This window comes from Sinohyriopsis cumingii, chromosome 8 (assembly GCF_028554795.1).
Source record: "Sinohyriopsis cumingii isolate HCF-2022 chromosome 8, ASM2855479v2, whole genome shotgun sequence".
Classification (NCBI taxonomy): domain Eukaryota; kingdom Metazoa; phylum Mollusca; class Bivalvia; order Unionida; family Unionidae; genus Sinohyriopsis; species Sinohyriopsis cumingii.
The window spans coordinates 81,370,403-81,385,446 of NC_142968.1; the positions used below are offsets into that span (position 1 = coordinate 81,370,403).

Below are 15,044 nucleotides of genomic sequence, written 5' to 3' on the forward strand. Positions count from 1 at the left end.
TCTGCCCTTAACTTCACCAGACTAAACAAGTTAAATAACGGTGGGTTCCAAGATAAAGGGCATTTCCCAAAACAGAAGTTAGTAACCATGACTCAGAATAGAACGAACCCACCCGTTGTTCGCGATGCTTAACCAAGTTTCCAAAAAGAGATGAGAAAGGGATGCTTGGGAGTTGAATGCTTAGCAAGATCGGGTGTACGTTTAAAAGGTTGTCTGTCTAAGGGAAATAAAGGCTAGTTACAGAACGTCCTGATATAGGTTGTTAGGTGATTTCCATGCCATAAACCCCACTGAAACATAGGAGGGTTCAGAACTTCCTCCTGCAGCATACAATATACGTCAGAATGGAAAGCTATGGTGACCGGAAGCCGGTCTTTCAGCTTAATAGCTTAAATTGTTTTATGTTAGGGCTACCAAGAGTCGTTTTTAATAACGCACTTCAGACGGAACTATGTCCAACTGGATAGTTTCAGAGGACCACATATGGCCCAACTTCCCGTACGGATTAATTTTAATAGTAGGGGATGTGGATATATTGATCTGGTCCCTTCCCTAGTCTGGGCCCACTATGCCAAATGCCAAATCATGTACCTGGTGTGATGGTAAAGTAGGGAGAGGAGAAACCTCTTCCTGGTCAATGTCTGCATGCCAATAAATAGTGTAAAATCAGCAATCCGTACGGTCTGAGCAATGGCCATTAACGAGATAGTGACCGGTGACAGGACTGATAAACAGGCACTGACCATTAGTTGTTTTTTTTACCGGTCACTGTCTAGTCAGGAGACACTTATAGATAAGGCTCTAGTTCTTCATCACTCAAGTTTCGGTACTGCAACTCCCGTTCTTCCTAATACCAACGGAGGTGTTCTTCCTTCTTGTGAGAGGTAACAACATGCTATCCTGAGATAATTACTGCACTGCCTTCATCACAAAAGAAACCATCTCAGTACTCCTCCGTTTATGGAGGATCAACTCGAATGATTCATTCTCTTTTACGGGAGGGGACTTATATGTCGCTGAAGAATCTGGTCTCACCCGGGAGTGCTATACTGAACAGAAGAGCTCTTACTTTTACAGGAGGATTCTTGGGGTCTGAAAGAAAACCTCCAACTGCAGATGAATGAGGGGACCGGTGTTTCGTCAAACATATGTAAATACATCTGCAATTGGATATATTCTGATTTTATAATCCATGTTGTGCAAAATGTTTGATTTTTACGTGTGTACATTGAAAATGTGTATGTAAGCGTCCCAAGGGCATACTTGTGACCATACTTTCACAACGACTGCCCTGACATTATTCCCTGGCACATTACTAACAATTTGTATTATTTCATATGTGAAACACACCTGGTTGTATTTAGCGTATGTGCGCAAGGTAAACAGTGATTCACAAATGAGGAATGTCTTGTCTTTTGCAATAAAAAGCTCCAAACTGGTCTTTAATCACCTATTGAATTAAAGTAGTTGATAATTCTTTTTTTGAGTTAGGACTACTGTTGTGTTATGCCTTAGCATACAACACTTATCCGTAACCAGTTTTATTAAAATGTAAACTCAAGCCCCTGAACGGTGGGGTAGAACGTGGTATACTAAGAGGGTCCCTAAGGAACCAGAGTTTGAAATTGGACATTTTTCACCGGCATGTTCAAGAGTATATGGAGAGAATACATGTAATACAAAGATAATATATGCTCAACGAAGTCCGCATTAATAATATTGTATATATTGCATAGTGTGAGACTGAACACATGTCAATTATAATGGCGTCATTGAAAACCAGCGTGCGTACTGCTCAAGTCAATGAAAGGTAAAACGGTGGACTATGACATATTGACGATTTTCCACTCAGTGGTATCATGTATCCACATCGAACTATGATTCTTTCATAATGAAAAAATACGGAATTGCGAAAAGCATGCCATTGCTGATATTAAATTGGTAATTACAACACACACATCGCTGGTGGAAAGGTGACACTTATGTTTTGCTTTTCACTAATGTGAACTGAATAATAAGGTGCGTAGAAGGGACCCGTCTACTAACAAAACATAATTTCCAGGTATCCAATTAAGTCAATTTTCTTTTCAAACTACTTTGTACTGAAACCTTCTCTGATATTACTGAGAAAATATAACATAATAAATCTGGTAACAAAACTATCTTGCTAAGCGAGAGCGAACACACTCACAACATACCTGTCAGATTGGTACCATTATCATTTAGGACAAACTAAATGTATCATGATGATCAAGGCCTGCATAATGATCCCATGATAACATATGCTGCTATACAAATTTAGACCATGCAGACAAATTCAAATGGCTGAGCGAGTTTGTTACAGGAAGAACTAAGTTGTGTAATGATTTATCGGAGGTATGAAATATCCATTGAGGAGGTTTGGAAATTCAATGCAAATTGTAAAACATTAACCAAACCCTAAAACATATATTGTATGAGTGTGACCTCCACCACAAGATCAAAGAGGCAAATGTGCATCTCACATATGAATTGTCTTAGCTTCGCAATGAGTCATTTAAAAAATTAAAAAATCTCCTCTTACAGTATACTAAGAGAAGCAGATTAAATCTTTAACAGGATCCTTAATGGAAAGATTTTATATCTGAAACCTTGCATCATATCTCCATAATGATTCATAATGATTCATTACAAGTATGAACAAAATATAATACGCTGTTCAGGAAATGTAGTTAAATGAACAATCTTAAAGCCGAAAAAGGTGGCATATGTTCTATAATTGTTCCTTTAACAATAAGGTCAAAGTAGGAAGCGTGCTTGTCATGGAATGAAATGTTTTTAACTTCACAGAGATTCATCCAAAGATGAAGAAAAGCGGTTTAGGTAGGATAAGCAAAAAAAAAACAAAAAAAAAAAAAAAAAAAAAACCAACCAATTGTGCCAAGACCTCCATGGGCATTTTCTACGGCTGTGACTTTAGGCTTACAGTTAGACGGGTGAGTGGCTATGTCGTAGAATGAATGTTGCAAGCTTCTTAAACAAAAATCCCATTTTGATATGGGGCTCTAAAAAATTAGCACTACCAAGGAATGATGTCAATATCATACTAAAACGGTATTTGAATTCCGCACAATTTGTTTTTCTTAAAGCGTAATTAATATATTTTCAAGTCCGAATTTACATCTCATCCTCAAATACAAAACGTTAATTATGAAAAATGAAAGTATTGTTTGTATATTTACATTTGATCTCATGTTATTAATTCTCAACTACAAATAAATGTGAAATCATTTCAATTTTAATTAACACAAGCTTACACACAAACTGCAATTACAAATGTGCATGTCAAGCTTGCAATATATGTTTAGAATAAGCAAACAAGACTCTATAAAGGAGAACACATGTCATTGTTCCAAGTCGTAAGAGTCAGCTAGCAAAAAGCTGATTTCAATGACATGGTTGGTTTCCGTGTATTTATGCTAAATACTTGGAGTAGCTCTTTATTTTTCAAGAGACTTGTATAAGTATGTCATCTGAACATAATTAGGCCCTGTGCTATCCTGAAACCACTTCATTGGAGACTGAGATAAAATGTTGTTCTAATAGGTCATTGATTACAGTTGGAGTATGCCATACCCCATTTCCCAATAGTAGCTTAAATGTGAAGTGGATTTAGATCAGTACCAAAATCACCTAAACTCCGCCATCAAACTAAATGACATAATTGGGTCTGTCCAAAATCCAGCCATCAGCAACTGCCACAAAACATATCACCTGTACGGCAATCAGTGACTCCGACTCTTCAAGTACATCAAAGCACACACATTCCTCAAAAGAGAAATAAATAGCATACAAATGTGCTTAGATCCATTGTAAATAGAGGCACACACTGTATGCAGTGGATTCTAGGGGAAATTATCGCAAATGACTTCATTGTATATAATTGCATAATAGGACTTACATTCATACCTGTCATTTATACTTGCACTACATCATTATAATACTGTCGATGGAAGCAGAAGAGTAGACCACCTTATAGCAAGAATGTCTTATAATGAATTAAATTATTCATATAATTTCACGATTACATACCTAAAAATGATAAATTATTATAGACATGATAAACTGAACAATGTTATAGGTTGGGTTGGAATTGCACATAACACCATTGCAGGATGATAATAACTATCAGAATTTATTTCAAACCAAGAGTAGCATGATACAATCTTAATATTAACAGGAACGTTACATTGGGGATCACTGAAACAATCTAGTAAATTAGGCTCGTTACATTTGAAATTTCCATTGACTCCAGTGCAAGTCTTCTGAGAAAGAGCGAACAGTGCTTAAAAACTAAAATTACATTCTATACCGAAATCACTGACAATGAATGTCTTTCAGCAACAAAAGTATTCTAAATATAAGTAATTAATATATGTGGGTAGGTGGAAATAGTTCTTGATTCAATAAAAGCTAATGGTGCATTTATTTTATTTGGTATTCTAATCGAATTTCACATGACTCCAACTGGTTAAGAGGTTAGTATGTCAGACGCTAGACAATAGTGGCGGGATTTGAATGATTCCAATTCCACGATGCACATATTAACATGGTGTGTCTTAAAACAACCTAAATTATTTCAATTGCATTCGCAAAACACATCCTTTAATATGTTAATGTTAATAACCAAAAATCGATTAATCAATCAAGAACGTTCCATATTGCCACCTCACTTAAACATACACCTTTCCTACCCATCCAATATTCTGATTTTCCCTTCACTTCGTATGTAGTAACATCTCACAGTCACATCCCTGACACAGACAAATGTTATCTATCTCATGGGTTGTCAGGACTGCACTGTGCAAGTTCAGACAATAACGCAAAATATTTTCACGTGAGATGTTAGCATAAAAATAGGGACACTGTGACCGAGAGAAGCTTAGGAACCTGAAGTAAATACAATTACCTTCAGTAATAAGACACTAACTATAACACATGCGAAAACTTGGCTCAAAGCTCAGAAAGGCAGACGTATGAAACAACTGGGTTGCCACTGTGCCATCCAGGCCACTATCTTCGCTAGCCAAGGTTCCGATAGGATAATCCTTTCTACACATAGGTGTATCGAGTAGATATTTCTGTGATTCGTGTCTGTGAATTTCATTGCACGCAGCGGCAAATCAGCACATCCAATCAAAATTAAGTTGTTTAAATCTGAACACTGTTCCTACATGATGGAGGCAAGGGGAGCACGCAACTTGACTGAACTGATAACTAAGCGATTTTCCACTGGCGGTCCGTGTTTGCACAACTACCTTTCATTCCATATCACCTTTAATGGCTTCTCTCTGGTACGTAGTCATACTATCGATGATAAACTTACAAAGCATCCTGTTTAAGTTGATTGCCTCCACCATTTACGGCCAATGTGCAATGCACGGATGTTACATGATATTGGTTGGTTGGCGTTATATACAAATGGATGGAACACATGAAATCTAGTAGATGTTGTTAGGAAAAAGCACTAAAATATCTGTTTGATCATCCATGGTGTGGATATGGGTATCATATTGGAACCTTCGCTTGCGAAAATCTACAGGTCACCAGTAAAATAACTGATGATAAATCAGGCAATCCTTAACACAAGTTAAGCATTAATGAATTATTGGTTTCATCTAAACTAGAGTTTAAGGATAAAATGTCATTAAGAAACAATAACCACAATGCTTAACATATGCGTTACAAAACTAATTTTTCAGTAATAGTGTCTCACCATTGATGCTTAGTGAAACGACCTAATACGCTGTTTGATATTCAGGCCACCAAAGAGAGCTCAGTTGGTATTACATCACACTCTTAATCCAACGGACATAGGTGATATACCGTCCAGACTATTCCAGGTCGACTGCCTCAGATTCGTTCTTGGAAAAAAGTCCTTAGCTCCTATTTCCTCAGCATGACGCAGCCAATGCGTTCAATATGATTTTAAGACCAACATAAATTAAACTATACGAAGAAAATATCAACAGTGGCATGGTCACCAGTGATACCAATGCATACACATCTGTATATTCTACAAAACTGTATGTAAAAGAAGAGGCACAGGTAGTGGAGTAGACACCTTATGAAGTTAATAAATATAACCTACATCTTAGGCTTAGGACTACACGGGAGTGGCAGAATGTGTATAGATAGACAAAGGAATGTAAGAAAAACTGAAATATGAACAGACCAGACCAATAATCCTTCTACAATGTGTACCCATGATGCCAATTTCATATGCGTGTATAATGGATATAAGTAGTTAAAGACTTCTATTTGTAAACAATGAAAGACTTTGGCATATATCACTGTCTTCTGATATTCCAGAAGAAAGGCAGAGAAATTATCCCAATGCCAAAGTTAGAATTTTCAAAACATATACAAGGAACCCGAAATGTTTCCTTGATATTCAATGGACCACCCTCAGATTATTACAACAAAAAAAACCAACATCTGGCTAAAGAGAAATATCTCATTTGCTTAAAGTTGCTGAATGAGATACTTCTTCAGTCATGCAGTGGTAGCTGTGGAACATGAAACCTTTGAAACCAAACAAAGGATACTTACAATTTCCCTGAGGTGTTGGGATGCCAGCCTGATTGAATCTGTTCCGGATCATACGACAAGCCTCAAACACAATTGTGGCTGGATCAAACTGCATGGTCCTTACCCTTCTAACATTGTCCTGACCTTCAATACTAACCCTTAATAAAAGGGTGCCCATGGTTGTGCTACTGATGTTGCTGAAATCTTCAAAACGTTGTAACTCTTCAAAGTTGGGGTTTGTATGCCTCTGTCTTTTGACTTTGCTTCACGGAGCTGTAGAAATTACATACTCGCTATTAGACTTTTGCTGATAAATTGTAAACAAATTTTGAAAACTATTTTCAAGATTTTGTGCCATATACGTTTAGGACCACCATAACATCATAAGAAGTCACTTAATTACAACCCCAAATTCAATATGACTTTTTGTTAGTGAAACTATTTTCAAGACAACTGACATGGTGGAAATATTATATATCAGATCACATCAGATCCATTATCATTAGGGTTATATCAGATATCACAATAAGTCTTTTCAATTTCAAATATCATTTTAATTTCACCATACATCAACAAACGGATAGCAATACAATATTTTTAAGTTACAGTGATCATAATTTAGATCCGATTAAAGCACTTTTTGTTTGAGGCTTTCATCGTAATAAGTAGTCCGTTAAACCCTATGACAATTTGAATTTCAAATTAGACCGAATAGTCATAACACGATTGTCAAGATGACTTGCATGGCCATACTGAATGTCAAATCAGCAACTTGATTATTTAAGAATAACTAGACATGATAAGATGAATTATAACTATCCATATTGATTTATCTTCAGTTCAGGAGGAGTAGTACTAGCAAGATGTTCAAGATAGTTGCCATAGTTGGCAAATTGGACATTCGAATACTGATAAGCTTTTAAACTTGGCTGCCATGAGAGCCATATTGGATATTGTATCAGCGTCATTTTTATTTGCGATCAACTATACACGATCAAATGTTTCTTAGTGAAAACACCATAATGATAAGACCGTTATTTAGGAGAAGTAGCAAGATTGTTAAGATGGTGCCCATATATGATGTCGCTTACCCAAGTAAAATCCTCAAGGTAACAAAGCTGGTACTAACCTGACTTTACACTTTAAGAACAGGCGGAGGTATTGCCCATCTTATTATGAATGCTTATGTACAATTGTAATAACACAACCCTAGTTAAATTATCTTCCAAACTTTATATCATATCAATTGTATCAATTTCAATATATTACGATAACGAATTCGTTTCTACAAATAAAGGCATACACTAATATGAATTTATGTCGCTAATAATCAAACTCATTTCAGAACTAAATAATATTAAACAACTTTTAAAGCGATGAAATGGGAAATATTCAGTTGCAAGATCACTTCTTTTATATGCAGAGAGCTTCTTCCAAAAATTCTCATCCATATTAGATTAGACTGGTTATGACGTTTGATAAAACCCATATGGAAATATGAGATATCAGTGTTCTGTAAATTCATGCACCATGGACCTGTAAGACACATTTTCATTATAACTTAGGTTCAATTTGGTGTGTTAAGTCAGGTTTTCAGCAAATGATTTATATATATGACAGGCAGTATACTTGTTGGATGTACCCGGTCTAATTTAGCACGAAAACCTACTAGAAATTTTTCGCACGTACTCACATTGGTCAAGACAAGACCTGAACCCATGTGAAGAGAGGTAAGATATGTGACTGATGTTTAATGATGAGCGCATTAGACCATGTGGGGCTCCTTTTAATTTAGGACTAAACGTACATTGCTAGATGACGTCTGATCACTTTTGATATATGAGGGATGGATGACAAAAGACGATGAACAACAGGCCATTAACATAATTCAGACAATGCATGGATGACAACAGATAAAAAGCAAGCCATCACCTAAACGCTTCTGGTCTATAACCAGTTGAGAGTCCCTCACATGGGCTATCATTTTGCTGGCTGCAAAGAATGTTTAGGAACGGAGATCATATTACATTCAGAAATAGTATCAATTAAAAGATTCTCAAGATGATTTGTTGGGCGGTCATATCACGCGTAAGGTGGGCAATCGTTTTCATTTACGACCAATTATATACACTATTGTAAGCAGTCGTGTGGTGAAAACCCCATGCCAATATGAATGTACGTTCAAGAGCAGTGATAAAAGGTTGTTGAGATGGTCACCATGATAGCCGGGTTGACGTCATTTTCATTTAGGACCCACTGAACACAAAGAATTCTGCTGGTGAAATCTTAATTTCAATATAACACTATTTTCTAGATATCAGATAGACACTATTTTCATTTGGGACCACTAAATTATCGTATGTCATCTCTTAGTGAAAATTCCATACTGATACGCCAATCCATACAGGAAGAGTATTGATAAGATTTACAAGATGATCACTCTAGCAACCATATTAGATATCCAAAGACGACCATTTCATTTAGACCCAAATAGACCTCGGGATGAATGTGTGTGTATAGATTCATAGCAATCCTCCGAAAAGTTTAACGACAGTATAAAGCGACACACAGTGGATGAACAGTGCACCACCAATGGTTAAGCTTCACGATAGCATGAAACGGATCAGGATTATGAGGATCAGTACTATTTTTTTTTGTTATTAATTGTTTTCATTAATGCTCAAAAAGAGTCATATACCAAAACTAAAATCCAACAACAATGTCATCTTTGGGAAATAGTTCAGAGGTGAAAAACTTGGCAAGTTGCCAAGGTCCCAAATTGCCTTTAATAGGCCATAATAAATTAAAACGTCATGTCATTAAAAGTGGAAACAAACCCATATTTTGTTGTTGCTGTTGACCTTGGGACCACATTACATTATCTCCATCTCACCTGCTATCACCTGGTGTGATTGATTTCACAGTATAATATATAATACAGCTCAAGTCAGATAGAAAGAGGAAGAGAGAGATAGAGAGAGAGAGAAAGTAGACATGAGCTTGTATAACTGTATAATTAAAACAGAACCATTTGACTTAGCTCAAGTATTTTTGTTAACTTATTTTAATAATTGAAACAAATCTGTGCAGTTTTATATGTTTGAGTCATTTGTAAATATTGTTCCTATGCAAATGAGGGAGATCAATAAATTTGAGAAATAGTATACTATTAATGACCTACCTATTTCCAACTGCTAAATGATATGAGGAGTCAAAAACAATATATAAAGTTGACCTTGCCTCAAAAACGAAATACAAAATTGCTTTTCGTCTTCTTTCTTTTATCAGAACTTTGGAGACTTACCTAAATGTTTCGATGATCCAAAATCCACTATTCAGATTGAACTCACAGAAAGAAAGAAAGAATATAGCCATAAAATTCCTTTAAACACAGCATGAAAGTTCTCTTAATGTAGGCAAGTATTTTGCATTTGCTGTTTAAAACCACGTGCTCCAATGATGACTATGGACATGAAACTTCTCTGTTAAAATATCAGGAGATTTTCATTCTCTTTGTCAAAGCGAAACATTTATGAAACATTCTCATGTGTGAAACACTCCATATGTTTACAACGTATAATATGTGCAATGTCTGTTTAAATGATCAGAATAACCAGTGAGGATATCCTTTGAAATGTGTTATCTTTCTAAATCGGACACTATGCTATGTGCAGAGCTGTAAGCATGACTTAGTCAACTTCCTTTACAACACCCAATATGATAAACTCACATTTGCTTGTGTCTTGTTCCTGAAATGCAAGTGTTTGAAACACTATACAATGTACCATTACATGTTGATAGCTTGTATGATATTTAGAAATATTTTTATTTCTGGTTTTTAAAGAAATTATGCATGCTGCTCCCCTTCATGTAGACGAACAATTAGTTTCTGTCCCTCAAATGAGTTCTAGAAATAGGAAACTCAGTATATATTAGTTTCATTTATTCATGTATATTGATAAGATCATTCTATTTGTATTTCAGTGTCTTTAGCTATGCCACTGTTAGAGAAATTTTACAAGTTTATTTTAGTCTTACTGAGACAGCAAATACTTCTCAAGCAATAGTTGCTCTTCTGAAGGAATAGTTGATAATCCATTACTGGTAATTAGAGTTCAATTGCTTAATAATTTGCAGTATGTCTTGAAGCCAGATATGTATGGTGCTCTTGACGCAATAAGATCTGGAAAAGTTTCTTCATACGCTGCTTACCCCATACCAGTCATTCAATCAATCAATCAATCAATAAATCAATCAATCAATCAATCAATCAATCAATCAATCAATCAATCAATCAATCAATCGATATATCGCTCGATAAGTCAGTCAGTCAGTCAGTTAGTCAGTCAATCAATCAGTAAAGCAATTAATCAATCAGTCTGTCAAGCAATCAATCATTTGATCGACCCGTCCGCAGACTATGTACCATATTTTTTATTCCAGCTTTACTTTTATAAGCAGTTAACAATTTAATTTTTCTAAATAACTTGCTAACTAAATATATTTTTTGAGTTCAATACCCTTGCACTTTTCCATTGCAGCAACATGGGGAAGATACCAGTATGAAATTGGAAAAGACATTGTTAGATAGTTCATATGAAAATGAGACATGACAAAGATCAACATTTGATCCTACCTCCAGTCAGGTACTATATGATGTGTAAGCAATTTAATTTTGTGCTTAAATATTGAGTCTATACTATTTTACGTACAATACACATGCATTGCTATGCAAACTATTGAGACCTAGTAACATTAAGTCACTTTCGGTCCTATGAACATGACCAACTTCCTGTACTACATCCAATATGACAGACATACATGTTTGTTTGTGTCTTGCTTCTGGATGGATGTTTTATATAGCAATATACAATGTTTTCAATGCATCAAGGGACCTTCAATATATTTATAAATATTTTAAGTTTTTGTTTTACTCGAGATATTTTCTACCTCTGCATCTGCATACATATACTTTTTTGTCTTTAAATCAATGATAGAAATAGAAATGGCAAACTCCGTTTCCTTTTTATTAATAAGACTATATGTATTTCAAAGCCATTAACAATGATCCTCTTAGAGGAATTTTTGTGATTTAGTTTTGTCTTTCTTTGACAAAGCTATTTATGTAGGAGTAACTAATATCTCTTTCGACAATTATCGTGGCAATATGCGATCATTTGCAAAATTATTGGTAGCATTTCTTGCATCCACAACGAACTAATTGCAGACATCTTCATGATTCGTGCATAAATAATTGCCTTACCTTTCCTCCATTCGTAAAAATCATCTTGAATCAACAGGTACAGGTTTGGATGACAGTTTGGTCGTTTGTGTATCCCCCCCCATATCATAACTATTTATTAAGCTGAACGACTATTAGGCAGGGTTAGAAAATAATTATCACTAGAATTTGTCTCTGTGTAACTAACTTTTTTACATCTGTCATCATTAAACGGGATAATAGTGCCTGTTCTACAGTCTAGTAAATCTACTAATCCTTCAACGACTGTCATTGCTTATTCTCTTAATAATGTCTTATGTCCTATCTAACATTGCTTGAAATTACATTTTGCTCCACCCCCTCTCTCTCTTTATCTCTCTCTCTCTTTCTCGCTCTCTGATCCATTGTGACTTAAAAATAGTGTTTGTACCGATGCTGCATAAATGTCACTCATTCCGAGGCACTAACAACTATCAGGAATGGTCTACCACATGTACTCATTTACTTTTACTGAGTACGCAGCGCAGAAAGTGCACATCGATGTCATTTCGCTGGTCATATTTATGTCACTCGTATTCATTTACCAGGCTCTATGGCGATGTCTGATTCGCAAGAGATAATCATAGTTACAGTTACACTCTTTTTTCAAAACCCTTAGCATCTTTCCCGTTGCATCCTCATAATGCAGAGAACATTTATAATCAACGAATTGAAAATAAAACTCGCCAATATGTATAATTCCGCATTATTCGGTGACTGAGTCATCACAAATTTTCCGACTGGCCTAGTCTTTGTAGAATCCTGATACCAGAAAAAAATGCTTATTTTTATTATTGTTATTTCTATGCAGTGTTGGCTGTTATTTAGCAATATGTATTTCCAATAGTTACTTGACAATTTACATGTAGTCATTTTCTGTGTGGACTGTCATTGGTAATAGTCAAGTCTAAATATTTAACAATTCCTCACAAAAGTTAACTGACTATGGAATGGATTGAAATTCCATGTTTAGCTAGATATGAATGACTAAACGCAGTGTCTGGCGGGCAATACTTTTTACTGATTCAACTGATATGTGGGGCTGCAATAACAAGTGGGAAGCCACCATAGTAAGGTGGAAGAAATTGGACTACTAGGAGGAACCTCCTTGTCGACCATTCAGACGCAGCAAAATTCTTAACTTGAGATGGCGTTAAATACATATGTAATATTAGTTTAGGAAATGTAATTGCAAACATTGTTGTGTCAGCCAGTGAATGCATGAAGCAGTTGTTAAACCCCGCACGTTTGCACATTCATATATAGCTGGTTATTTGCCAGATCTATACAAAACTGTTCAAGTTATGCAAAATAATTTAAATTATATATATTGCTGCAACTTAAGCCATGACTTTGTTTGGCCCTCTTTATGTAAGAAGAAGTGGACACAAGAATTACTCTTCATGTAATATCTACTATAAGATACAAAAAACGTCAATACGTACAGTTGATGCAGAAGTTATTCAGTTTTGGCTATCGTCTCAGTACAAGGTCCTCAACTGAAATAGCTGCAGCTGACTTAGTCATAAAGAAGTACTAAAGTACATGGCTATACATGTTACTTGTAAAGTATATGGGCCTGAGAAGTGCGCGGCTTAGCCACAATGCATTGTTTTTGCACATTTACTCCTCACTTTTCACGCAGCATGTGTATTCCCAATCAAGTTAAAATACCTGTCTTGTATGTCCTTTCGCATGCAGTTGTTTTAGACAATTTATAGCAAATGTTAAATGCAATATATTGTTTAACATAAGTTATTATGAAAAGTTAGATTGTGCTATTGATATAATTATTTTTAGATCGTATCCACCATTTTGTTAGCAGCTTGAACAAATGCAATTAGAAAAGAAATCTGATTCACGGATTGTTGACGTAAATAATGATTGATTGATTTATTGGATGATAGGTGTACGCAAGTATATCAAATGATAATTAACCCCGATAGGAAGGTAATAATGTTCCTTTCCTCTATATGCACCATGGCACGCGATCTGGACTGGTTTAGTCAGGGTTTTGACTCGGACGCCACAGACTGTAGGGGCAGCAAGTAAAGAGGTATATTCCGCATTTCTGGGAGCCAATTGTAAATAAACTAATACATCACCTCACATGTATTCAAACATCTTGGTTGTTGTTGTTGTAGTTGCAGGGTTTAACGCCATTTTTCAGCACAAGATAGGCTATACATGGCGGCCAGTATTAATGGTGGAGGAAGAACCCGGGAAATTCTCTCGAGAAGCTACTGGCAAGCTTTCTCATTTACCCACATTGGCGGAATCCGAGACTCGAACCCACGCAGACAGAGGTGAGATGGCAAGGATTCGTAACGAAGAGCACTTTAGACCACTCGGCCACTCGGGGCCCCCAAACAGATTGGATTGAAACTGTGTGGACCCGGGTAAATGTTATGATTTTATAACCTCCAGTAGCGCAATGTAGAGATATTTTGAATTATTTATCATGAAAATAACATTGACACATAAATGTGGATTTGATACGCATACAGATATAGCCAGTCTCTGCACTTTTTACTGCCGTCTACGACGAATTATTTGCTGCAGATTCGTTCTACATCATCCCAATAAGGATATCTGCTTTAGTGTTTATGTAACATGATTACGTATTGTTGTGAGGGTAATTTTGTGATAATTATATTCTAAATCGTTTACTCCTGAAGGTTGAAATCAAGTGATTTTCATTTCCGTTTGCTGATATTTATGATGCCGCTATTTGCATTAGGATATTTTTATTTGATGCTTTATGTATGTCTGTCTCTAAACCTGTCTGTCGGCATGTCTTTTTGTATATATGCATGTGTTGATGATCTGAATAGCATTACATTTAAATAAAACAATTGGTAATTCTTCTAATTAAAAAATAATTTTGTAAAAGTATTGTATAAACACAAATAGAGTTATTTAATATCCTTGCTAGTTGGCATTGTAAAAAATAACGAAGTCCTCAAATGTACCACAACTATCAAGCAAGATTAATTTCATCAGATTTAATGATCTTACAACTTTCTTTTTACTCTGCCTGAATATAGCTCTAATTTGTACGCAAGTTACGCTGGAAATCGAGTGTTAAGAAGTCGGTGTATTGGCCTCCAGAAACTACATGAACAAATAATAAATACGGAGATGATTGTTTTAAATAGAGACTTGTTTGTATGAAACGTGTCTGATTAAAATAACATATTTCGTAGTAGATCTT

At 35.6% G+C, this 15,044-nt stretch overlaps 1 protein-coding gene across 1 annotated transcript in view; it reads right to left on the reverse strand.

Moving 5' to 3' along the window:
• LOC149793977 (talin-1-like) overlaps positions 1–10,159 on the reverse strand; it is a 52,808-nt gene extending 42,649 nt beyond the window's left edge. Inside the window, exons 1-2 of the mRNA XM_089967910.1 lie at positions 9,875–10,159; positions 6,592–6,843 (exon numbers count right to left, since the gene is read on the reverse strand). Coding sequence (XP_089824036.1) covers positions 6,592–6,748 — 157 coding nt within the window. The 5' untranslated portion in view covers positions 6,749–6,843; positions 9,875–10,159. The remainder of the gene's footprint in view (positions 1–6,591; positions 6,844–9,874) is intronic.
• Positions 10,160–15,044: the final 4,885 nt, after the last annotated feature.